At 45.0% G+C, this 26,824-nt stretch overlaps 3 protein-coding genes and 1 non-coding gene across 5 annotated transcripts in view; 3 read left to right on the top strand and 1 right to left on the bottom strand.

Moving 5' to 3' along the window:
- The window catches only part of ZCCHC14 (zinc finger CCHC-type containing 14), a 40,080-nt gene extending 34,406 nt beyond the window's left edge, over nt 1-5,674 (top strand). The window contains exons 9-13 of the mRNA XM_061594521.1: nt 1,864-1,955; nt 2,365-2,489; nt 2,886-3,026; nt 3,109-4,548; nt 4,999-5,674. Coding sequence (XP_061450505.1) covers nt 1,864-1,955; nt 2,365-2,489; nt 2,886-3,026; nt 3,109-4,548; nt 4,999-5,054 — 1,854 coding nt within the window. The 3' untranslated portion in view covers nt 5,055-5,674. The remainder of the gene's footprint in view (nt 1-1,863; nt 1,956-2,364; nt 2,490-2,885; nt 3,027-3,108; nt 4,549-4,998) is intronic.
- Nucleotides 5,675-8,485: 2,811 nt separating this feature from the next.
- Nucleotides 8,486-16,948, bottom strand: MAP1LC3B (microtubule associated protein 1 light chain 3 beta). The gene is made up of 4 exons (XM_061594534.1): nt 16,646-16,948; nt 13,475-13,530; nt 11,872-11,978; nt 8,486-10,568 (listed from the first exon to the last, which is right to left on the bottom strand). The coding sequence occupies exons 1-4, from the start codon at nt 16,749-16,751 to the stop codon at nt 10,394-10,396; spliced, it is 444 nt and encodes a 147-aa protein (XP_061450518.1). The 5' UTR covers nt 16,752-16,948; the 3' UTR covers nt 8,486-10,393.
- Nucleotides 16,949-21,963: 5,015 nt separating this feature from the next.
- On the top strand, nt 21,964-22,036 carry TRNAM-CAU (transfer RNA methionine (anticodon CAU)). Its single transcript has one exon. It is a non-coding gene; the product is annotated as a tRNA-Met (tRNA).
- A 1,310-nt stretch (nt 22,037-23,346) lies between these two features.
- Nucleotides 23,347-26,824, top strand: part of FBXO31 (F-box protein 31) — a 30,415-nt gene continuing 26,937 nt past the window's right edge. Inside the window, exon 1 of one of the 2 annotated variants that reach the window (XM_061594531.1) lies at nt 23,347-23,898. In XM_061594531.1, coding sequence (XP_061450515.1) covers nt 23,523-23,898 — 376 coding nt within the window. In that variant the 5' untranslated portion in view covers nt 23,347-23,522. The remainder of the gene's footprint in view (nt 23,899-26,824) is intronic. The other variant, XM_061594532.1, reaches the window with a different exon arrangement.

A 26,824-nucleotide genomic window follows, 5' to 3' on the forward strand; every position in this document is an offset into this window, starting at 1 on the left:
GGTATTTCTCCTCTTGCTCAATTCTTTCATCTGTAAAAGCTGATGTATGTAGATCCAGATACCCCTCTATCCTGACTTTTGTTCCTAGAAACCAAAATCCATCATTTGATCAGGGAAAGAGTTGAGATGCCATGTTTTGTTCAGATGAATGTCACTCTTTTAATAACAGCTTTATTCACAACTTTTCTCAAATATTTTAAATGCTATATTTAAAAAAAACAACAACAACTGGAGTGCCCTCTGGTGGAATCTTCGCTCAAATCTAGAGCTTTAATTTGTGACTTCTGATAATGCATCATGTCTTTAAACTGTGTACAGTGTTTAGCACGTTTAGGCACTTTATAAAAGATAAATAATATATAAATGGAATGTAAGAATAGTATATTCTGATATTTTTTCTCTGCTTTATTAGAATAATTATCAAAGAGAACAAGCCTGAAAATAAAGTCTGGTTTTATCATTCTGAATTTGACACGTGCTTTTAGTGTGCAATTTGACAAATAGGTTTTGAATAATTTTACATAAAATTGGATACTGAGGTCACCTCAGTAGTTAGGCAGCTTGTCAAAACAATATAGGCATAATTTTATTTATTATTTTATTTATTTGTTTAATTTATATCCTGCCCCTCCTCCCAGAAAGAGTCCAGTGATCAAGGGTGTGCTTCAGTAGCAACTCTCAGTGAATCAAATCGGAAAGCTGATTGTGCAAAGAAAACACTGTCGCTAAAACCGTTGTTCATTTCTCTGCTCGGATGCTATTAAATTCTAATCTTTCCCTACAGCCTTAGTCCATGGCAGCTGGCAGCCAGATACATGAAGAGGAATCCAATATTGTGTGAAGGGATTCCGCTCGCACAAGCAGGACTTCACCTTCCTCTCTTTTCCCTGCAGGCCAAAATCTGCTCTGGGCAGTCCCCTGACCCTCGAGCAAATTTTGAGGGTGTTCCCGAGGGGGGGGGTTGCAAAGGGGAAGACGGGTGAAGTCCTGTTGTGCAAGTGGAAGCCCATTCTTTTGACACACAGACAGCATGGGATACAATCCCTTGATATTCCTCGCTGTTTCTTGTCTGCATTGGTGGCCAAGGAACATGCCCTTGCATTCTACTTTTATTTAAATGGCGAAGGAAGAAATCCCAAATAGCATTCACAGGGGAGGTTGAGATGTATAATAGCCTTCTACTGTAAAAATGTCAGATTATATAGTGCACCAGGCTATGCTGTATGACCTATGGCAGGGGTGGGGAAGCTCTGTCCTGCTAGCCAAATTTGACTTGCCGGGCCTCCTCATTTGGCCAGCCAGGCTGTTTTAACAAAACACCCACCTGCCCAACAGGGCAGGTAGAGATGCAGCTGCAGAAAGGATGATTATCTCCCTGTGGGAAGTTCAATCCTGCTTTGTGCAGTATCTTCTGACCTCCCAGCAAGCCAACTCTGACAGGTGGGTGGAACAGGCCACCTATCAATCACCTGGCATCAGATGAATAACAAGTGGATGGTCCCACCCACCTGTCTTAGTTGGCATGTGGGGATGGGAAAATAAAGATTTGGCCCACCAGGCCAATAGGTTCCCCACCTTGCTTGAGGCGAGTCTGCCCAAATACTTCACTTGCTGCTCATTTATTACATCTTAGTACCCTTGTGAATAACTCTAAAGCTTTACCACATGGTCTAGACTTACACAGAGGTATCCTCATATACACTTAACTTTATTGTCTACCTTATAGCTTTAAAATATGTTAACTAGTTTCATTAGTTTCATAATGAAGCCTCTGTCAAGCACACCATGTTTGACAGCATTGCCTTTATACATGCTATATGTTGCACATTATAAGAGTAACTCTTCCTTTTTTTCCTGTACAAGTTTCTGAGCCTTACTGAAGAAGATCTGAATAAATTTGAATCTCTCACCATGGGAGCAAAGAAGAAGCTCAAGACCCAGCTGGAGTTGGAAAAGTAGGTATTGGAGAAAAGGCGTCTCTGCCATGTTTTTTACAAGACCTTTTCCTCTCAATTTTCCCAATAGGAAATGCTTGAAAATGAAAACCTTGCTATGCACTTAGCCTAACGGAAGCCCATTAACAGGGCCTGCACACAACAGTACTCTTGGAATTATGGCTTTATTACATTTATACCCCATCCATGTGCATTGAGTGACATATATGAAAATGCCAGTGGGCTGTATCCAGTTAACACTGACTCAGAGGAGACCCACTGAAGTTAATAGACCTCATTTAGTCATGTCCATTTATTTCAGTGAGTGTTCTGCATAGAGGTTAACTGGATACAACCCAGTCTTCCCATTCATTTTTAAATCCAAGTTTATCTTAATTGACTGCTTCCCCCACTTCTCTTTTCATTCTAGGGAAAAGTCTGAAAAACGGACCCTCAATCCAGCACCATCCCCTTCTTTGAGCACTGGGGTGGCCAGAGTTCCTCCTACGACTCACATTGGTCCTATCCAAAGCATTCGAGGCAACCATACAGCAGGTAAACAGGCTACAAGGCTTAGATGAGTGTGTTTCCTGCACAGGAGAGATCTGAGCTTCTTCTTGTGTAGTTCTTGTGACTTGCAGCACAGCAGTGCAGTTTAGGTGAAGGCCAGTGGCTCTAGAACCAGTCCACCCTAAACAACGTTTTATTTTGCATTTTCAGTCAAAGGGTGATACCCAACATTAGTCATACTCAGAGGAGTAGACCCATGGAAATCAGTGGACTCAACTTACTTAAATCCATTGATTTCCATGGATATACTTGAGCATGACTAATGTTGGCTATCATCCAAATGTTCTTGGAGTCAAATAATGGATTCTGTTTGTCTAAAGATGACTTAATGATACCATTCACATTTCTTGATTCCTCCCTTCTCCACTGTGTTCCCACAAGAGTTGCGTGTTGATGTGGATCAGCCAACCTCCACAACCCCCCGAGAAGGAAGCTCTTCAGAATACTCTAGCTCCTCCTCTAGCCCCATGGGAATCCAGACCCGGGAGGAGAGCTCAGACAGCGCTGAGGAGAATGAGAGACGTAAGGAAAGCAGTGTCATTGTGTTGCAGCATCTGATTCATTGAGGTGACTGGTCATATCTGACATGTGTCTTATCTTGTAGGTTTAGAGGGCCTCCACTTGGAAGCTCCAGAGAAGGAGAAGCCAGTCATGATACTGAATCACTTCAACTCCAGCTCAGCCAGACCCACCGCTCAGGTTTTACCGGTGCAGAATGATGCTGGGCCCAGTCCATCCAGTCACCACCCCTTGCCAGGACAGATGATGACTGCAGGCTCCCCTCACATCACCCCAATTAGAATACTAAACTCTATGCACAAATCAGAGCGAGGAAATACAGACATGAAGCTCCTTTCATCATCTATGCACTCACTTTTGTCTTTAGAAGACAGGACAAAATTTTCACCTGGGGCACCTCGAAGCAACATCAAAATGGAGAAGAGTTTTGGAAATACTGTTGTGGATGGGATGCCGACTTCTTCCCATCAACCCATGCAAGTGCTGTCTGGAGTTTCTGAAAATGGCTCCTCTACACCTTCAATCAACTTTGGTCCAAGGACCAAAATGGTACATGCTTCCACCCTAGACCGAATGGTAAAAACAACCCAGCAGCCAGGAATTATAGTGGAAGCAAGCACTGCGGCCACCGTAACCTCCAGCACTGTCTTCCATGTGACAAGGCCCCCCATCAAACTCCTGGTGTCGTCTTCGGTCCCTGCTGATTCAACCATTGTGGGGCAGTCTTCCTGCTCCAGTAATATGCAATTTAGTGTGTCCCCAGCAATAATAAACCCCCGGACTGCTCTCTATACCGCCAATACCAAAGTGGCCTTTTCTGCAATGAGCAGTATGCCAGTAGCCCCAATGCCCAGCAGCAGCTTCTGTGCAAATAGCAACGCTGCTGCTTCGAGCAGTCACCAGTCCACATCATTTGCAAACATGGCAAATCTACCCAATTGTCCCGCTCCCAGCTCTAGCCCCACGCTGTCATCAGCTGCCGAGAACAATTTCTACAATAGCAGTAGTAGTGGTTCAGCCGGGAGCATCCCAGTACCAAATCAAAATCACCACCACCACCACCATCAGCAGCAGCCTCCTGGATGCATGGTGTGCAGTTCTTGTGGCTGTAGCGGGAACTGTGGCTCAAGTGGCATGACGGTCAGTTATGCTAATTACTTCCAGCACCCCTTTTCAGGACCTTCAGTGTTTACTTTCCCATTTCTGCCCTTCAACCCTCTGTGCAGCAGTGGCTACATAAATACACAACAGTACAACAGCAGTTCAGCTTTCCCTATGGTTCACTCTCCTTACAATGGTGGCATAACACCAGACTCTGTCATGAGCGGACAGTCGACGTTTGCAGTGCCACCAATGCAAAGCTTTATGGCCGGTACAACAGGGGTGTATCAAGCACAGGGGATGATGAGCAACAACAGTGGTGCAGGCCATAAAAAAAACGGGAATCTCTCCTGTTATAATTGTGGAGCCAGTGGTCATCGAGCTCAAGACTGCAAGCAGCCACCAATGGATTTCAATCGACAAGGTTAGGAACATGCTTGCTGAAGGTGGAGTTGGTAGACTTCTTGGAATACATAGTCAGGCTTCACTGTTTGGGATGTGGGGGTGGATAAAGGAAAATCTGAAAGTGGTCAAGAATTTAAAGTGATGACATACCGGAACATGTGAGTGGAGTTCACCATAGGTCTCACATTTTACCAGTTGTTTGTGCTCTTGAGGGTGAGGAGTAGCCTTCTGAAGCAAACCTAGGTGTTCTAAGATACAGGAGTGCTGGAATGTTGTTCAGGAATCAGCATGCTGAGCCCAAATAGTCTTACGGAGTAAGAAAGGGTTGCTTTGTTTCATTGTGATAGGAGGCTTTGAGACTGACCACTGTTAAATTCCCTATCTATAAAGAAACATGTGTCTGACCTGTGAAATGTAGCCTGTATAAAAGTTTTACGCTGCTGACTTGTATCTTTTCTTCTCCATGCAGGTACATTTCGGTTAAAATATGCTCCACCAGCTGAAAGTTTAGATTCCACAGACTGACATTTACTCTGTGGACTTGATATTTTGTGATGGCAAAAGCCATGGAGTAATTAGGGAACTTCAGATTGGAATCTGAGAAGTCCACTTGTTGAGCTTATTAATGTTATTTTTTTAATCCAAAGGTGCTCTACTTCACTACACTAGGAAGGAACTGAAGCTTAGGGGTTTATCAAACCCATTTTTACTGATATGCCAAAATTATAACATGGATCTTAATACTGGACCTTCCAGATGGTAGGTGAAACTGGCCAACTACCCTTTTTGTTGTAAACAAACTCCTGCACTTTTGCTGAAGAATGTTGCCATACTTCGATCTTCTGTGCTGGAAACTCGAACTCCTGGGCAGCTATGTTTGTAATCTGGAGTGAGAGCTAGAGGTTGACGGTGCAGTAGCCATTTGCCTGCTGGACTCTGGCATTTTGAGACTAGGTAAACATGTCTACTTTTTCTCAAAAACAAATCAGGCACTACTCTCTGGGATTTTAAAGGATTGCACTACAGAAGAATTATAATTCTATCTGCACTTTTAGCAGACTGAGATCAGTGCGAGAGACGTTCCAACGGTTGGAAATAGGCACCAGCAGGCTATGTGAACTTCTAATAAAGAAATCTTAACCCTCTCTCTCTCTCTCTCTCTTCCAAAAGAACAAAGGTGGAAGTTTCAGTTCATTCTGGAATGTTATGCTATGCTTGTCGGCGTTTATTTCTAAATAGAACCAAGTTGTCAGTCATGGATTAAACTTAAGTTTCCAAGGTCTAGTGCCACAGACTGAGCTCATAAACAGGTCTTCTAAAAAGTATTTTTCCTCTACAACTTTTGAATCTGTTACCATATATTGGTTTTTGCCACAGGAAACAATACTCTGCCTTTCACCAAAACTCCAACTCCTGCAGCAGAGTTTGCAAGCTTTACTTTGTCTAGCAAAAGTCTTTCTACAAGGGCTCTTGCTTACAGGATTTAGAAGTTGCAAAGTAAAAGACAGTTGTACATCTTTAATCACTGCTCGGGTTTACAGTCTGCCTTTTATTTGAAATACACTTATAGACTATTAGCATTGATGTTAACTAGGTAGCATTCTCCTCCACTAACTTTAGAGTTAGAATGAAGCCAGCAAAGCTCATGGTAGAACTGAAATAGTGTGGACTTAACCTGACCAAAGGGAAGCATGTCTTTGGGGTTGTTGTTTTTTCATGCTGAATTGGCTGTAGTTATCTTGTTTCATTGATAGGGCTGAAGTTTGGACTGCCTCACATACAACATTTTAGTGGGCTCACAAAGTATGTTATCATGTTGGTGGCAAATGTATTGCTTGAAGGTGCAGGGAAGTGGAATCAGCTGTGTCTCCCCACAGCATTTATGTGAGGTAGTAAAACTCCTTTGCTGTTTTACAGGGCATCTTAACTGAGGAAATAATGGTGAGAATGGCAGAAAACTAGGTACTCCACTCCGTTTTCTGTAATGCAGTGAAACTATTCTCATCCTTACCTCTTGCCTTTAAAAATCACAAACTGATGTATTTTCTTGGGTGGGGGTATCTGATGGGTTTGGCATAATATTAAACTCTGGGAGAAGCTTAGCATGAGGTTCATGCCTTACTAAGCTTCATGGAAAACAAGTCCAAAACTGTAAAAATCTGGTTTTGCAGCAATTCTACATCCAACTTCAGTTATTTTCTATGCAATGAAGTACTATACTTCCATATCCTTAGTTTGGCTTTGCCAAAACAGTATTACATATAAGGTTGGATCCAGCCTTAGCCCCATTGAAATCAATGGGACTTGTGTTCAACTACGTTTGGATCCAGTTCATAATATTCAAATAATTATGTTTGGAGTGACTGAACTTCTGAGACTGCTAATATTGCTGGTTACTGTTAGGAAACTTGTAAAACGATATACCACAAAGGTAAGGAGAACTGACAGCAATTTACTTTGCCTTAATTACCTTGAATGACATTAGTAGAAACCACATGCCAATCTGTACTGAATCTCAATGTTTACTCAAGGGTTGAGAGGCTTTCCATTGGCCTAGAATATGGTACTAAGAGCCAAACGTTTCAGCTCTTCAGTGGAAATAACCTAACATACACATGTCCCAGGATTAAAAAAAAGCCCTCACCAGGCATCTTAATTTGAATTTTTTTGGAAACTTGCCCCAATCAGGAGTGTCTTTAATTAGTAGACAAACAGAACTACTGGAGGAAAGCCTTGAAGAGCCAACTGCCTTGTTGGCTTCTAAAGCTATTAATCTGAGGTATATAAAAGGCAGGCCTATATAGTGAGTTCATACTAAAACTTGATCTATATTATCCACTGCTTCAGCCATCGTGGCTGACGATGTTTCATACAGGAACAGGAGCTTGTAGCAAGCCTCGAATGCAAAAGGAAATGCACACTTTTCTAAAACACTAGGGCTGCCATCCAATACACACGTACCTGGGAGTATGTCCCACTGAACCCAATGGCGCTTACTGCTGAGTAGACATGTATTGAATTGCAGCCTAACTCCATAGGTCATTGTTTGGCTATAATGCACTAAAGGACTTCAGAGGTGGTAATTCAACTTATGTTTTGAAAAGAAAGCGCAATGCAGAAAAACCCAACAGCCCTAATCTATATGGGATCAAAACATGCACTACAAAAATGGGCATTGTAAAATGTGTTGGGAAGTGCTATTTGCCTAGGACTGTAAGACATTAGCCAGGTATGTGACTTAGTTGAGGGGAAATCTCTCAAGTAGTCTACAACTGCAGTCAGTGGCTGATTAAGGAAAGACCTTCCTGAATTATGTTGAAACCCTGCATTTCATGTCATCCTGGGAAAATATAAAAACGCTAAGATACCCACAGATAAGCCACCCTAAGTAAAAGGCAAGTACTTCAATGGGTAGAATACTATTTTATGCTTTGGCCCTGAGGCCAGCTTAATTCTCTTAAGGGTGTTGGGGTTGTGAGTTTTTTGTTTTGCTTCTGAATAGACATAACCCTCTTCAGCTGCTTTACTGGATATAGCCAAAGGCAGAAATTAAAACAGCAATGCAGAAAGCAACAACTATTCAAACAATTTTTAGTCTTGCAACTACCCATGGGATTATTTCTGCAGACTAACTTTTTACAAATGTAAGAAGAGCCTATGTCTCGCAATCCAGGTTAACATGTTTCTTTTCAGAAATTAGGAATGAAGGAAACTCCTCTGCCCATTTCGAGCCATTTCTTTTACATCTAGTATTACAAATGTGCATGTAACTTTATATAAATATTAAAAGTTTTGTAAATATTTACCTAATTTGATTTTGAATTGTAAATGTCAAGTATTCTGGTATTGCAATTTTTATGTTTTATTATACTTTGTTAAAGGTAAAATTGTACATTTTTAGAATGTTTTTATCTGAGTAAATTTAATGTACTGAAAAAAATTAAAGACCATAGTAGTGTCTTTTAAGACATCTTCACTTTTAATTATTTTCCATTTTCAGTCAGTGGCTAAAGAAAATAAGCTTACTTGTAAGCACAGCAGGTTTAACCAAAGGCTAACAACACACATGCAATGTCTCAAAGGTGGTGGCAGCTGCAGGCAGATGTTGCAGAGCTATCCAACAGCTTTTGCTCTGCAAGTTGTCCATTTTAGGTAAGTGATCTTCAGGATACAGAAGAGCCTTGTTGCAGCCTAGAACAGAATCCCATCAGCTTCTTCTGCCACAAGCTTCCTTTAGCGCCAAGCTATCGTACTTATTTTGCAGAGTCCCATTTGGAAAACAGGCAATGTTATTTTTCATAAGCATCTCCACAAGTACCACTGTCACTAGTACAGCCACAGAGTCTCTAATTTTGTGACAATGTTCCATTCTGCAACAGTAAATCCGCTCCCAAAGGCTTTTGTTCAATTCTGTCAACTGCTCTTCATATATAAGCATTAAGATCAGTTTTAAAATGGACTTGTAAATGAGTGCAACTTCTAATCAAGTTGGGATAGAATCATCCATATCAGGACTTTTTTTTAAAGCAACATTTGTACAAGAGCATTGTACAATGTCATTGGTCAATAAGGATGGCTGTCTTACGAAGGAATATCAAACTGAACAGAAGGCTTTCTAAAATTTTACAGTAAAGTAAAAGTTCAAGTGAACATTTAAAAGTCAAAAGCAAGCATTGAACAGATACATGCAAAGATACAAGGTATCATAGTGGTATCTTACAGTAAACCAATATTTAGCACTGCTTTTTTTCTCCCCATAGTGGAAACTATCTGGATATAGCATATAATTAAATTCACACGCATTAATATACAAGAGTAAGTCTTAGCTTACTACATTTCACTGTATAACAGAGGAAGCAGAACACTTATTTGAATTACTTTCCTTTTGCATAGGACACATCCTCATTAAGGTCTTGTCCCTGTGCAACTGACTGGAAGCAGTGATCAAGCTCTCACCTGCTCTTTGTAACTTTAGACATTACCCATCTAAAGAAAACCAGGGCTTACTAGTGAGGAGGCAATACAAGTGTTCCTTGCTTCATCTATTTCAACAAAGATCAAGAACTTTGCAGGTAGGTTAATATGCTAAACAAAGAAACTTCAGTGGTTGTGAGGCTTGCCAATACTTACCGTGTTACTTTTGCAACTGGTCAACCTCAAAGCCCTACTCTCTGGAAAGCTCTAATACCATATGAAAGACAAAATGAAGTCCTCTCTGCTGGAGGGTGCAGGGTGATTTAACAAGAGTATCTTTTAACTAGGCATAGGACAGAATATTAGATTCCTGTTACAATGAAGCTTCTCTTGGATAATGGTTTAAGTACACGCTTCCTAAAACTAGCATAAAGCTGTAATGTTTCATATGTGTATTAGTCTGATGTTTATCTTCTAAAATAGCAGTACCAGTGAATTAATGCTCCCACCATTACATGCAATGAACTATCAAAACGAATTAAACAAAGCAGACCTGTATTCCTATTTGTTCCCTTTCTGAAAAAGCCGTTTTTATGAGCTGAAACGACGAGATGTCACACACAAGTATTTTCAGTTTGCTGCTAAATGCTAGCCCATTTTCTATGATTAGAGTAATGCAAACATCCTTTTTATTGGCAACTTAACACACAGTATGGTTTCGAATTCCAGAGGCTTTAAAGCAAATGTACCTGTGCAAATTTATGGCAGGTCTACAAAACTGGGCTGTTCGTCTACACTGGCATTCATCTGTTCAATGTTCACAACTAAAACAGTATGATGAGAACACCTGCAAAGCACAACTACTGTAAGCAGGTTGGTGACATCCCTTTCTTTTTCCTGTGGGAGGGAGGGGTAAAAACTATCCTAGGCTACAAGCCACAGGATGTGGTTTACACGGAGGATTTCATGCCAAATGTCTCCTGAGAGGCATACACCATGTACAGGAATCCATCCTCGTCCTTTTCACTTTCATACACCTCCGAAATGGGTGTGGAAACGCTCACCATGCTGTGTCCATTCACCAGTAAAAAGAAAGCTTGATTGGAATTCAGCTGCAGGCGACGCCTAGAAAACAAGAAACTGAATGGACACTTTCTGGATCGAGGCTGGTGGAGTTGAATGCAGAAGCAATTTAGTAAGAGGTACTGAGATTATCATACTTTGGACACAATGAGAAGACCTGATTCACTAAAAAGACAATTCTGGGAAAAACAGAAGGGAGTAGAAAAAGGAAGGCCAAACGAGATGGATTGATTCCATAAAGGAAGCCACAGACCTGAACTTAGAAGATCTGAACAGGGTGGTTCATAACAAATGCTCTTGGAGGTCGCTGATTCATAGGGTCGCCATAAGTCGTAATTGACTTGAAGGCACATAACAAAAACAAAACTCTCCCCCTTCACCACATCCAAGAATCATGAACACTAGAAAGCACGTATGATTAAGGGCACCTGTTATCTGAAGCCAGCCGCCTCACCAAGCAACACTGGAAGAGAGAGCTGTGCAGCTAGGCTGATCATATATTTATTTATTGGATTTATATCCCACCCTTCCAGTAGGAGCCTCAAATGATATGTTCAGGCCCTCTTATGTTGCCTAAGAGGAAGACAACGGTGCTACATTGTGTTAAGCTCTTGTGTTTGGTCCAATGGCAAAAGCAAGTTACCCTCTTGTTTTAGCCTTGCAATGGCCTACAGAGCACATGAGTCCACCATGGCAGCCACAGCAAGTGGTTTACTCAGTATCTCACGCCAACATTTTAGACAGCCCACGCAATCACACTCTTTCTGTACAAAATTCCCTTTATCATTAAGCTTCAGCAAATATGCTTGCCACAGTGACTGTGGCACCACTCTCCATCAAGAGTAATAACTGACCATCCTAACTTTGAAACGTGTGCTGGGGATCTCTGCCACCTTCCAAGTTAAGTGGAAAGCTAGCAGCTGCATGGGCAAAAAAGCTGAAGAGCCATGACTCCACCCAGCATCCTGTATCCCATCCCCCCCCCCCCACACATATATATATATAACTAGCCTTTCCTGCTTTAGAAAAGGGGAAAGGGAGGGACGTTGGGCACCACTTCCTGAAGGCACACAGTGCAATCGCAGGCAGTGGTGCCCAACGAAAACACTCTCTGCCCGACCTCTCTGAGAGGTTGTGGCGCCTTTGGGCAACGGTCCAACAGTGATATTCCCCAGCTAGGCTTTTCTTTGGGAGGGTGGGGATGGATGGGTACCATTCCAGCCAAAACATGTGGACCCCTGGTTATGACTGGAAACTTGACTCCCTTGGAAGAGTTTAATTCAAAACAGTAGCTTGTGTTAAATAAGCAGTAGGGACCTTTCCATACTGCAAGTTGGTTAGATACCTGATAATCTTGATCAGCTCACTCATGTTGACGTGATCAGGGACCAGAAACTTCGTTTTATCCAGAACAGGAAGTTGCTTTTCTCCTTTATACCTTTCAATAATTACCTGGAAAAAATTGTACAGTTACTGATGCAATTTTAGAACTTTCCAGTACAGGGAGCCCAAGGGACGTATTCTTGCTGTAATGGCACAAACAGGAATAGAAGTTTCTCCAAGAACACTGACACAAAATTGAGCCTTCAGTGTTATCTGGAATACTCCGCTAACAGAGATTCAGCAGGCACCTTCTGTTTTAACCTTTAAATACCTGCTGAAAACCAGTTAAGAAGATGTCTCTTCATAGTAGTTGACCTTGTTTTTAAACGTTGTAAACCACTTTGGTTTTTAAAAAATAAAATAGCGGTATACAAATATGTTTATAAATAAATTTTTACATCAGATATAGAAGTCATAATGGCACCTTTTAGTACAATACCTGCAAGTCTTCAGGGTCTAGTTTTTGCAATAATTAAATGAAACCTTGAGCAAGGGTGCAAACAGGATTTTTGGGGCTCAGTACATTATACTGTATGTAAAAGAGGGCACAGATTTACATAAAATTTGCATATGCTTTGTGTCATATCTGAGGGAGGCCAGGCCACAAAGGAAGAGTACAGTATTGCAGGGAAGGCATCAGGGCCTGTTTAGCCTTGAGAAGAGAAGACTGAGGGGAGATATGATAGCGCTCTTCAAGTACCTGAAAGGTTGCCACACAGAAGAGGGCCGGGATCTCTTCTCAATCATCCCAGAATGCAGGACATGGAATAATGGGCTCAAGTTACAGGAACACTGTACTGCAGCCCCTCATTTCTCATTTTTCACTCTGCTGTTTGCTAGTTTGGGCACCTTGAGGGTCTCCCTCTCTTTGGCTGGAGCATTTTTTTGGGCTTCCCTTTTTTGCTCAAGTTACAGGAAGCCAGATTTCAGGTGAACATCACGAAAATCTTCCTAATTGTAATAGTGGTAAGGAGGGGGTGGGCTCTCCAACACTGCGGGCATCCAAGAGGCAGATGGATAGCCACCTGTCGGGGATGCTTTATTTGGATTCCTGCATTGAGCAGGGGGTTGGACTTGATGGCCTTATAGGCCCCTTCCAACTCTACGATTCTATGAATCTATGATTCTAAGTGTGTGTCTGCTTTTGCAAGCCAAGTGGAGCCCCCTCCCCCAAAAAATTGGTGGACACATATGTAATAAAATGTCTGACAGACAGAATGTGAACAGGTGAAACTTCCCCCATAATTTCTTTTCCAAACAAGGAAAGGCTTAGCCTGTTGAATTTCTTCCAGCTGCACAGCTGCTAAAAGCACAAGAACCCTGCTTTCCCTCAATGCTCCTTCTCTTTTCTCCAGTTATATATAAGTAGGGCAAGGAGGCTGCAATCAGAAAGCAAACTGAAGGCGCAAACACTTGACTTCCCTTATATAAAGTAAAATGGAGGCAGGGGAAAATGAAAACCTTCACCAGGGCAAATATCTTTAGGTCATCACAGCCACGTATAAATGTGCATTTGTTATAGTCTCTCTGGTTAAGACAGGCAATACAGCTGGAAGTCTACTCACTGGTATTTTTGTTGGATGCTGCTCCCGAATGAGTCTGACATCTTCTACTCTTTGTTCTAGAGGAGAGAAAAACAAAGTTGTACCTAAATGCTTGAAGAGGCAAAGTTGCCGGGTAAATAAAGCCTACGCAGAGCATCCTGTTTTCTTGGGGCTTCAAGAGGAACACACAGGGCAGTCTAGAATGGGAGGTGCTTCAGTCCCACCCCCCCAAGCCGACAGCATCGGAAGCAGGGGCAACGCCTTGTCTTTCTAGATGGGGGGGCTGCTGAAATTTGACTCCAACCCCACCCACGGCTGGCATGAAACTGCTGATTGATTGTCCCTGAAGCCCTACTAATGTCCTAGCTTAACAACTGGAGCAGAATTTATTAAAAGGAAGGGTGGGGAGCACATAAGATAGGATCACGGGAGGTGGGGAGGATGCCAATATCTGAGGCCATCTTGTCAGAAAAGAACCTTAACCCTTTGTAGCAATAACAAATGGTCAAGCAATAACTTATCCCTGGCCTTTGACACGCGAGATACACATTTTCCTATACCCTATTCCCACAGCTGTAATTTGTTTTAAACTGTTTTAATTCTGAATTTTAAATGGTTTTAACCCACCCTGGGTCCTTTTGACAAAGGGCAGGTAAGAAATCAAACAAACAAAAAATGCAGGCAAGGAAAGTTAACAAGAACAACTCTCAATCCAGATTTTCCACAGGCCTCTTGCTGAATGGAAGCCCCTTATTTCCCTCCCCTCCACGTGGAAGGTTTTACAGCTCTTATTAAACGGCCCTGGCTGCTACACTCTGCTTGCACAAGAGTTGTTTAGATCAAAGTTTTGCATTTCCCTGAGCTGACAAACCTACATTATATACCTTAGATTTAAAATTGCCTCTCTCCCACTTTTTACCCTACTTGTCTGTAAGTTGAGAAGCAGAACTAATGGAATAACAACCAGAACTACAAAGTTAGCTGCTAAACAAAACAGTACTTACATCTGAGGGGAAAAAAGTTGAGCCACTCAGTACAAGTCTGCTGAAGCTAAGTAGTAGTTCTAGATCTGGACAGTGCCTGGATAAGAGACCACTTTGGAAGCCCATGGACCCAGCCTGAGGTCCATGGAAAAGAAGCAAACACAACTAGCAGTCTTCTTGCACATTAAGCATTTACAGCACAAGCTTTTGTAGACTAGAGACCACTTCACAGGTTATGTCATGATGAATTGTTACTCTTTTATTAAGGTGCTACAAGACTGCTCTTGCTGCGAAACTAATACAGAACCCCTTGGGGAATAAAGTTAGTGACAGAATATAGCTACCCTCTTGGGAAAATCAGAAGTGTCCTATGTGAAAAAATTTAAATTGCTTGGAGGAAATTAATATTGTATCTGATTGTTTTGTATTCTTAAAGCCAGAGAGCTTCCACTTGCCCCCCCCCAGCCTAGAGGAGAGACCATGCCCAAAACTCCTTTGAAGAGGAAAACAAACAGCAAGTGTGACCTTTACTTTCATTTTCAGCAGCAAAACAAAGCCATGGTTCTTGTTCCACTCCAGCATGAAAACAGGAAAACCAGTTTAGGCAGAACAAAAACAGTAAGAAAAAAAAAGCAACACCCATAGTCTTCCTATCTTTTTTTAAAAAAAATGATAGCAACAGCAAAGGAGAATGTTTTGGCTAAACCTAAACAGGGCTTGTTACATTAGGATCCTCAGATCCCATTTCGAAGCTAAAATTTGAAGGCCTGAGACAGAAGATTTTAACCTAATTCATAGGCCTTTGCCACCATTTTCATTTCTCTGTCACTAAACTCTTGTTTGGGGGGGGGGTTAATGCCCAAGGTTTTCTCCAACACTTCCTGTTTGGGTCTTGAGAAAGTCACCCTCCACAGGCCGCTTTGGTCATCAACAGTACGAGGAAAATTGTGGGCCAGTGATTCACCGCTGTCCTCTGCTTCCTCGCGAACAACAAACCGACGCAGCAGATGGGAGAGACAAAAGCTCTTAGAAAAGGTTTGGCTCCCAAGCTACCGACTGGCGTATGGGCAGGCAGGACCCAACACAGGATGGACAGGATGTGGGGGGCAGCGCCAAGCACTTCCACACCTCGAAGGACAGCCGCCCCAGACGAAGCTTGGGAATGAGCCTGCAGGCACCTACATCCCACCCCCACACAAAGGGCATCCAGATGACAAGTTTCAAGGCACCCAGCCCAGACTCAAGCCCTCTCACGTTAAAGCTATATCCCTCAAGACTCCTAGCACTGGCCCTTTGACAGGGGGCAACAAAGGGCAGGCCCCCTCACCCCCTAAGTGCTATAACGGGGGGGTGAGGTGGAGAAAGACTGGATAGGAGTGCCGAACGGGCACTCTGCCAGCCACGCCGCCCCTCCGGACGAACCAGGGGCGAGAGGCTGGCACCGAGGCCTGTTGACTCCTCCTCTGGCTCCTGAGCCCCACGAAAGCGAGCCTGCCTTCCCCCCAACTCCACGCCCCCCCACCGCCTCCATCCACATCCACGCCCAGAGAGAGAGAGAAAAGGGCAAAGATATGGAAGGGGGGGGAATGGATGTCCTCTTTATACTCCCTAACACTTTTTTGAGAGGGGGGTTTGAGAGACATAAGAATCATGGTGGTGGGTCACTGTGCCCCAGATCCAGAACTAGGAGAGAAGGAGCGGGGGTGAGGTTTGGTTGGGCTTCCAGCCCAGCCTCTCTTCCGAACAATTGGGGGGGGGGAGTTGAATAACACGCCAAGCCCCCATCGAGGTCCCTGAGGAGTAAAAGGCAGCCGAGAAAGTGGCCGTGGGGGGGGAGAGGGGGGAGGAAGGCTCGCCCCCCTTCCCTCACCTCTTCCTCCCCACAGACCCCAATTACCTTCTTCCTCCCCCCACGACAGCCACGTACAGCGTCATTAATGCCATTTACGTCCGCCCCACCCCGCCCCACCTCATCTCAGAATCAGCGACCTTGGGGGGGCTCCCCAGCTCTTCCCCCTCCCTACTCCTGAGGACCCCCAAGCAGCCACGGTCTCGGCCCCAAACCGAGGGCTCCCACCTCACAGGTGCTTCTTGCCCCCTCCTGTTGTTGTCGTGGTGCGTCACCCCCACACCCCTCAAATTCCTAGGCCTCCCCCCGCCAGGAACCTCACTAAGAGCCCCCACTCGCCCGCGTAGGCCCCGCGCCTACCGAAGGTGCGTCGCTGCTTGAAGCTCTTCTCCGAGGGCATCGCGGCGGCGGCGGTGGCGACTGACTCCTCCGCCTCCCTCCCTCTCTCTCTCTCGGCGGGGACCATCCACACCAAACCCCCTCCCCCCCGCGATCAGCTGACCAACGCCGCCCCGCCTCTCCCGAGCTGCTCGCGTCACAGGCAGGCAGGGAGGGAGAGAGAGAGGGCGGGCATTCGTCGGCCTCAACGGTTTCGCGGCGCACCACCGCGCACGCGCCGCGACGGAAGCCCGAAGCCCCAATCAGGAGGAGAAAAAAGGGGGGGGAGCCGACGCCGGTGACGTGACGTGCGCCTGCGCAGGCAAAAAAAAGGAGCGGGGCGGGAAGAAGAAATTGAGCTGCCGCAGGGCGGCGCCAAATCAGCGGCCTCAGCGCGCACAAACGCAGCTGCGCCCGTCGCCATGGTTACGGTGATCACCCTCCCAAGAGGAGGCCTCTGTTTTGCTTTAGCTGCCATCTCCACCTTCAAGAAAGACGCCCCAGAAACACACCTTGTTCTCTTCTTCTCACGATCAAGCGCCTTTTTTTAAGCTAAAAGCGCGTCATAGAGAAAGGAGGTGGGCCTCCTCTGAGCACGTGCAGAGTGACTTCCTCCCAGACTTCCATGTGTGGTGAGTCCTACCGTCAGGCCTTTCAGATTATCGGGACGGGGTTTCGCAGGATGCAACTTCTGCCGGTCCCTCCCCAATGTTTTTTTAAATCAACCTTACTTGAAATAATTTTTAATAAGGAAAAGAGTGCTCCTGAGCATGGACAGAGTATATTTCCCTTTCCCCCAAATACAAATAATAAAATTAAAATAAAGGAACCAAGCTAGTACCAAAAGAGCCGTGCAGTGTATTCCTAAAATGAGAACACAGCTGGGTGTACCTTGGGGAATTTTAGCCTGCTGCTGAGTCTGTGATTCATTGTAACATGGCTATATTAAATACACACATCTTGTGTCACCTTAAAGGCTAACAGACTTCCCAGCTGCAATCCACAACAACCTTTATTGGATCCACTGGAGCTGCTCAGTAAATACACATAGGATTGCGATGTTATTGGGCCATCACCTTCTGCAGGCCACTTCATCTTCTGTTAACGAGTCTTCATCTTCTGTTAACGAATGGACATAAGAACAGACCAAAGGCTCATCTGCTCCATGCTGTTTTCCACAGTGGCCAACTAGATGCCTCTGTGAAACCCACAAGCAAGACATGTGGGCGATAGCCCATCGTTGTTCACCAACAACTGGTACTCAGAGACATGGTGCCTTTAATCCTGGAGATACCATGTCACTAGATGGCCTTCCATGAATCTGTCTAGTCCCCTTTCAAATCCATCTAAGTTGGTGGCCATCACCACATGTCATGGAAGCAGTTTCCATTGTTTAAAAAACTATTTGATGAGTGAAGAAGTACTTCCACAATGGCTATGCTGTGCCAGTACAGTTGGAGGCAGTCTGCTTCTGAATACCAGTTGCTGGAAACCAGAGGAGTTGCTATTGTGCTCAGGTCCTGCCTGTAAGCTTCCCACCGGGCATTTAGCCAGCCGCTATGAGAACCGGATGCTGGACTAGTTGGGCCACTGGCCTGATCCAGCAGGCAGGCTCTTGTTATGTTCCTCTTGTTTGTTCTTACTCTTACTATTCAGCTTTGCTAGGATGACTCCATATTCTGGTATTATGAGACAGTGAGGGAGAAACATACCTGCCACAAATCTTTCATATTTAAGATGACACAACATGCATGTCTTTCCCTTTGTCTCTGTCGTTGCGTTCATGGTTAATAAAGGAGCAGCAAGTCCATTTCATTTGAGGAAGGGCAGTAGCTTGGGAGTAGAGCACCTGCCTTGCATGCAGAAAGTCCCAAGTGCAATCCCTGGCATTCCAGGTAGAGCAGGGAAAAGCTTTTGTCTGAAAATCTGGAGAGCTGCTGCCAGTTAGGGCAGACAAGACTGAGCTAGATAGACCAGTGGTCTGATTCAGTATAAGGCTGCTGCTATCCTATCTTCCTATGCAGGATGCCCTGATTGTATCCTGCAGTGGCAGATCATCAGACATTTAATTGCTGTTTACTCAGAGCCAAGTATTTCCTGTAACTGCATAATCCTAGTGTGACATTCTTGAACTCTAATGAGACCTGTCACCAATTTCATCATCACTAGCTTGTTTGTTTTCCTCCCAGCCATGTGGATCCCATTGGCTGTGACTACTTGGAAGGACTGGTCTGCTGAAAACAAAATTGGAAAAGGAAGGACAATCCTGGCATAGCTGTCTTTATACTCTGACGTCAGATGTCAGTTTTAAAGGAACTTCCAGCATGCTGCTGAAACAAAACAAAGATGCAATCTGACAGACTGTTGTGAGATCTACCCCTCCCTAGCCCTGATCCCAGAGAAAAGAGAATATATCCAACAACAGATTAGTGCTGTAAGGCTTTGTGGGCTTCCAGAAGCATCTGGTTTGCCAATGGAAAACAAGGCGGTGAACTTTTTGGACCTTTGATGCAGGTTCTCTTGGAGAAAACTGATTGTCTGGATCCATTTCAATTGGCGTTTAGGCCTGGTTTTGGCACGGAAGCTGCCTTGGTCGCCCTGTATGATGACCTATGTCAGGAGAGAGACAGGGCAAGTGTGTCCCTGTTAATTCTTCTTGATCTCTCAGCGGCTTTTGATACCATCAACCATGGTATTCTTCTGGAGCAGCTGTCTGAGCTGGGGGTGGGCGGTACTGTTTTGCAGTGATCCCAGTCCTACTTGGATGGTCATCTTCAGAGGATGGTGCTTGGGGAATGCTGTTTGGCCCAGTGAAACCTTCAATGCAGGGTTCTGTAAGGGTCAGTTCTATCCCCCATGCTATTTAATATCTATGAAACTGCTGAGTGGGGTCATCTGGAGTTTCGGAGTACATCGTCAGCAATATGACACGCTTCTACTTCTTTACATCTTCAGGTGGAGCAGTGGATATGCTAAACTGGTGTCTTGCCTGAGTAATGGAGTGGGTGAGAGCCAATAAACTGAAGCTTAATCTGGGCAAGACTGAGGTACTGGTAGTGGGCGGTTCTCTAGACAGGGTGGATGGATTGTGGCCTGCTCTGGATGGGGTTATGCTGCCTCTGAAGGAGCAGGCTTGGAGCATGGGGGTACTTCTGCATCCATTACTGTTGCTTGAGGCTCAAGTGGCCTTGGTGCCACAGAGTGCCTTCCATCAGCTTTGACTGGGAGCCCAGCTGCGCCCCTATCTGGACAGGGATAGCCTAACTTATGTTTATGCTCTGGTAACCATTATATGAGGGGCTGCCTTTGAAGACAGTTCAGAAACTGCAGCAGGTGCAGAATTTGGCAGCCAAATTGTTGACTGAGGTAAGCTGGTCCGCATGTATACAGTAACACCAGTTCTGTGTTATATTGGTGGTAGTGGCTACCAGTTAGTTTCCAGGCTCAGTTTCAAAGTGCTGGTTTTGGCAAATTGAACGCTATTCCTATTGAAATCAGAGAGGCACCTACAATCTTGATATTTTGTCGCCTACTGAAAATATTTCCGTTTCGCCAAATGTTCTTAGAAAATCAATGTTGGGCTTTTGTTCTGTATTTTATGATTGTATCATTTTCTTATGTTTTAATTATTTTATTGTACACCACTACAATATTTTTATGAGTTGACACGTTTATAAATAAAAAGAAAGAAAAGAGAAAGAAAATACAGGGAATGTTGAATAGAAAACATCTAGCAGCATTAAAAAATAACACATCAAGGTAAGCCACTTGTACAGGGTATAATCTTTCCTGGAGAATTATGCTCTTTTCTATGATTTGAAGAACTGAGCACCCATTTCAGGCTTGCCTGAGCACTGGGAAGCTGTGGGCTTTTAGAAATCCATCCTATTTCCATTGAACATAATTTCCCCTCAGAATAAAGTCACATATTACAAATGGGTAAGCAAGTAGTGATGGGTAAAGCTACCATCCTGGAGGATGAATATAACACTGAGGACTGTCTCTGATGTGATAAATATTTAATGGCTATTGATTTTTTAAATGCTTTTGAGTTAGAGCCATGGTGAGTCATTGGCTCAAGGGCTGCTGGCTCCCTATGCCATCAGCCCTCTTGCAGTGCAATTTTATGTATGCTTGCTCAGAAGTAAGTCTTACTGAGATCAGTGGGACTTATACCCAGATAAGTGTGCATAGGATTGCAGTGTTTGGTATTTCTAAGGCTGTAATCCTCTGCACAGGTAACTTGGAACAAGCCCCTTGGACATAGTAGGACCTACTTCTGGCTAAATATGAATATAGGATTGCACCGCCTGCACAATATCATTGTTATTCCTGTGGCTTGGAACTAAGCAAGTTAGTGATACTTGGATAATTTTTGTATCAAATTGTATATATCTGTATTTTATTATTTATTTATTTTATTCGATTTATATACCGCCTACAGCCCGAAGGCTCTCAGGGCGGTGCACAACATAGGATAAAATACAATAAAATCACAAAAACAGTAGAGCATAAATATTAAACAATAAACAACCTAATATACATTAAAAGCTTAAAAAATAGATTAAAATGCCTGGGAGAATAAAACGTTTTCACCTGGCGCCGAAAATATAAAAGTGTAGGAGCCAGGCGGACCTCATCGGGGAGACTGTTCCATAATTCGGGGGCAGCCACTGAAAAGGCCCTAGATCTTGTTACAACCCTCCGAGAGAACTCGGAGGAGGGCCTTAGATGTTGAACGTAATGAATGGGTAGGTTTTATTTCCCATGGAGTAGTATGTTTAACACACACACACGTTCCTTGCATTGTTATTTATTAATTGTTTACCAATTCTTTCAAGAGGAAACGTGACAGAATCCTACTGCACAAATCTGGTCAATATAGCTGGTCAGCGTTTGAAAAAACTTGTAACCAATATTTCTAGGGCACAAGGATTTTTTCTGTAAAAAAAAATGGTATTTTTATTTCTGTGCAGGTAGCTATTATAAATCTTAAACTATAAAACGGTTTACATAATTTAACCTTGAGGCAAATCACCTTCCTTTTCCAATGACTGACAAGAAAGCATAGGAGGAATTGTGATTGATTTTCAAACTACAAGGATATTTGCAATAGCAGCTCCTTTTCCGTGTAGAACTGTGAACCCTGAAGGATCTTTTATTCCGCTTTATAAAATATATCGGGAGAGAGGAATAACAACACCCCTACGATTTACAGAGGACAAAACTCAAATGCGCCAAAACTTTCTTTTATTATTGGTGAATACCAAGACGGTTATGTCAGGCTGTCTTTTGCGGAAGCCTCGTTGGCGCAGTAGGCAGCGCGTCAGTCTCATAATCTGAAGGTCGTGAGTTCGAGCCTCACACGGGGCAATGAGAGATTTTTTGCTCTCCTTGTTTCTGCACCGCAGGAGAGCTCGCCCGCTTTGCCACCACCCCCACTGCTCCGGGGGCCGTCAAAAAGAAAGGAATGCAAGCCTCCGACTCTCGTCTGTCTGTCCTTGAATCGTGCAATCGCATAGGTAGAATTGCCGCTGCTTGTAGAGACGGTGGGCACCACATTAAACGACAAACAAGTATACCCCGAGCGGAGCTCAGGGAGATCTGTTGCAGAAAGGGTGCGGATCGGGCTGCAAGCGCGCAGAAAGAGTTCACACGGCGAGGTTTAGGCTCAGGCGAAGGCTACCTGGGCATCAACTTATCCATACTCTGCAGAAACATTGAATAGCCCGGGGTTGATTTTTAATTCCACCTCCCACCCCCTTGAATCATTTGGCCACTTTTTCCGCCCCCAAAGACAGGCTACCAAAGACAGGCAAATTCGGAAGTGCAGCGTCCCTTCGTGATAGTCACAGCCACGCCCTCCCATCCCTTTGTTTTTACTGCTGCGTAGAGAAAGAGATCCTTGTTAACGCCGACTGCCACAACAACAGACGCCCCATGAACCAACAAGCAGGAAGGATGAGTGTGTTAGCTACTGGGAAGAGTCTTCTTAGCGACTGACTCACCTCCTTTCTCTCTGATTGGCTCCAGTGAGCAGGAAAGGACAACAAAGCATGATAGAAGACTCTGCTCAGTGTCTAACACATTCCCTTTCATGTTGATTGTCACATAGGATGCTGGAGACAGAGGGACCGTGCTGGGACCCTCCACCCAAAAAAGTGAAGGGTCTAAGATCCCCGAGACCCTGGACGACTACACCCCTGCTAAATCACTTAAAAGAAATATTATCTTGATCCAGAGTAGATTATTTATAGGATCTTCTCTCCGTCTCCCTCCCAATAGGCTATTCACTCTTCCCAACCCCGGGCAAAATAAAAATAAATTCTATCCATTGATAAGGACAGGACTAGGTGCATGAATAAGCAAAGTAGGCGGAGCTACAGGGCTCAGAGACGGGGCTTTTGATTCCTTTCTTGTGGGCGCCCATCCATCAAGGGTGCGAGGGCGTGGCCACAGGGAGTGCCTGCGTAAGGTCCAATAGCAGCCGGGGAGGGCGTGGCCACCTTGACAGCCTACAACGTGAGGACCCGAGTGTGAAGGCTCTGAGGGGAAAAGGGGAGCTTATAAGACTGAGCGCGGTCTCGAGAAGGAAGGGGGGGAGCGCGGTCTCGAGAAGGAAGGGGGGGAGCGCGGCCCGGATTGGCGAAAGGCCGCGGCCAATGGGAGTGCGGGGCGGAGAGCGAGACGCGGTGACTTTCCGCCGATTGGCGGAGAGCTGCAGGCGACGGGGCGGGGCCCTCCTGCGATTGGCCAGCGGGCGGAGTCCGCCGCGCGCCGGTGCCACAACCCCCTCTCCGTCTCCGTCCGCGCGAGTGAGGGGAAAGCGCCGCTGACGGAGTCGCTCGCTCGGCCCGTCATGGCGGTCTGCGCTCGGCTCTGCGGGGTGGGCCCGGCGCGGGGATGCCGGCGGCGGCGGGGCGCCCAGCGGAAGGGCGCGGCGGGCGACAGCAGTGAGCTGGACACAGACCCGGAGGAAGGAGGCGGCGGCGGCAGCTGCGGGGAGGAGAAGGGCGAGGACGCCGCCGAGGAGCGCATCGAGGGGGCGGCCTGGGCCCGAAGCAGCCCCCCACGCGGCCGCGCCCCGCTCTCCCTCCTCGAGCTGCCCCCGGAGCTCCTGGTGCAGATCTTCGCCTCCTTGCCCGGCACTGAGCTGCCCGGCCTGGCCCTCGTCTGCAGCGCCTTCCGGCGCATCCTCCGCACCGATACCATCTGGCGCCGGCGGTGCAAGGAAGGTGAGCGCCCGCCCGTCCGGGAGACGCCCGGCTGCCACTCCCGAGCCCATACGGATCCGACTCGCTGCGCTCCGGAGTCTGTCCGAGTCCGCCCCCCCCCTTGTGCTCCTTTGGAAACGGCGGCGGTGGAGGAGGAGGGGGTCGGGGATAGCTTTGGCTACCAGGAGAGGAACAGATCTGGAGCTCTGCAAGGCTTGGTAGGAAGGAGAAGCACATTCACAGCACAGTCTATCATTCAGAACCCCCCCCCCCAAAAAAAAAGAATCCTGGGAACTGTGGTTTACCCCGACACAGTTACAGTTCCAGCACCCTTAACAAATTACAGTTCCCAGGATTCTTGACATTTCACATTGCACTTTAAATGTATAGCATGTGTTAGGATGGAAGGTTTTTTGAAGGGGGAGAGGAAGAAATAATAATGGGGAAATCTGATCTGGGCGGAGGAGATGCACAAGGTTGGTCTGAGGTGCCGGTTAAAGGAAGGTGGTAAAGCCCCTGATTGTAGGCACAGCAGGCTGGCATTGCCGGGAGTTGGAAACTGCCCATTGCATAAGTCTAGGAAGTTCATTTATCTCTCACCCAACAGTGTTGGGAGGAACCACGTAGGTAGGTCAGGTGATGCCTGGCAGAAGAGGATACCAATGTGGCATTAGTGTTTTTGCAGAGGGAAAGGCTGTTAATAGTGGCAGGTCTCTGAAATGTAGTCCAGAACTTCCCTGCCCCCCCAAAAAAACAACCCAGCAACAGAGGGTTGGCTGGTGGTACCCTGAAGACAGAGTGATTTTACTGTGATAAAAGCTTTCATGGGCTAGAGGCTGATTCATTGGATGAAAAGCTGGTGCTTCCGAAAGCTTTTGCTAGGATAAATGTGTTTGTTTTTAAGGCAGCAGAGGATTTTTTGCCTTTTGCAACATAAACAACAGGTATCCCTCTGGAAATTCATACTATGCAGACAAAAAGGAATTCTAAAAGAAAAGAACTGTATATCTAGGGAAACCCCTCAAAGTGAAGCTTTAAACTAACATGGTACCTGATGACCTAGAAATTAGTAGCAGGGCATTCATAATTTGCTTGAAAGACTGAGGTGTATTGGTGGTGCCGTCAAGACTAACATTTATTGCACTGTGACCGTTTATCTATAGACGTAACAGAACTTGATTTCTTTTTCTAGTCCAACATGATAACTGCAGAAATTTATGACAGGGTGGAAGATCAAGAAGGCTGAAGAACGCAGCAGATTTTATGTATATATTAAGAAACTCATATACCCCCCCTTATCAAAGACTGCAGAGCAGTTTACAACATAATAACCATAGCAAACCATACAGCACAAAAAACGTAAACAATTATCTTAGTACAGCTCATAATAAAAGCAGCTTCAACATTCATTCCATCATAGTTCCTCTTTTCCAAAAGCCTGCTGAAAGAGGTGTCTCCTCACCTGTTTCCTAAAAGAAAACTGTTCCTATGCCATAATTGAAACTGGGGGTGGGTATGGTGAGCAGCTGATAACTTGAATTAGTATCATGCGTGTTCATGACAGCCTGTGTCAATGGTATGGAAGGCAAGGTTGAAAGTGAAAGGAGTATGTGGGAATGCAAAGATTTCACATTAGAGAGCATGATCTGATACATCCAAGTGCAAATGGGATCTGGCCTTCCAAGGAAAGACCGTAAATAGAAGAGGAGGAAGAGGAAGTTCCTGCTTGTAACATTGGGGAAAAATGAGGATGGAGCGTGCTAATACAATATGCAGGGAGTCCATCTTACCTTGCACAGTGTGGATTGGCTGACTGCTTGAGTCATTTGGAACTATCTGCTGTGCTCTGGTGCAGCTTGTTTCTTCTTCCAACTTCTGGCATTTTGTTGTAAGGACATGGAGCTGGGATGTGGAGGATTCTGCCTTGACACAGGAGATTGATTCATGACCACCTGGTCTCTTCCCACACTCTTAATTCTGTTCCTAGTCATGCCGTCCACATACTTAATGCTGAATGGAACATGGAAGCAACATGCTGTGTGCCTCAAAATTAGACCATCTTCATTAGACCAGAGGGGAGAGATCAGGAACATTAGTGTGAGTTTGGGGAGATTCAAGTTCAGGAGAGGCTCTTCTCAAAAATACGGCTCTCAAATTCTATAAGCCTGAGAAAAGGTACTTGGGAAACTCAGGACAAAAGTGAGGTAAACCAGAGGAAGGCTCTGCTGTGTCCAGCTTGTAATTTGAGGAGCAAGGGAATATACTTCTGGTAAGAAGACTGAGGGAACACTTGATCTAGCCATAAAATGGCCAGAGACATCAACTCTTATTCACAGCTTCTTGAAAGTATTCATGTAAAATCCTGGCAAATGATAGAACACTTCAGTCTTATGATGCAGTCTTGTACAGTAGGGCCCCGCTTACCGGCGCTTTGCTTACCGGCGTTCCGCTAATGTGGCAGCTAGGATTTCACTTTTTTTAAGCCAATTTTGCCATTTTCGCGTCTTGCATCATTTTCGCGTCATTTTCGCATGATGGCACTGTGATGTTCCTATATTAATGTATATATGGTAAGTGTTGGTTGTTTAGAAGATATATGGTAAGTAGTGAAAGAGGAGGGGGAGTGAATGGGCAGTAGAATGCTAGATGATTGGCTGAGTGTTTAAAATGGCTGAATGTATAAAAGGAAGGGTGAGAGTGGAATCGGGGTGGATGAGGTGAAACTGAGTGGGTTGCTTGGTGGGGTTTAGAGAGTTGTTTGCCAGGAGAGAGTGGAGAAGGAGGGAGGTGGAGTTCGGATTAGTATTGAGTAAAACCATATGCTTATGTGCTTTAAGAAGAAATCTTGTTAATCTTGTAAGCTTTGTTATCTGTAATAAATACTTAATTTGGTTTACCAAAGGCCTGATCCTTGGCTGGGGTTTCACAGCCCAGAAGGGAGGGTAAG

The sequence above is a fragment of the Rhineura floridana genome, chromosome 13 (genome assembly GCF_030035675.1).
Source record: "Rhineura floridana isolate rRhiFlo1 chromosome 13, rRhiFlo1.hap2, whole genome shotgun sequence".
In the NCBI taxonomy this organism is placed as follows: Eukaryota; Metazoa; Chordata; class Lepidosauria; order Squamata; family Rhineuridae; genus Rhineura; species Rhineura floridana.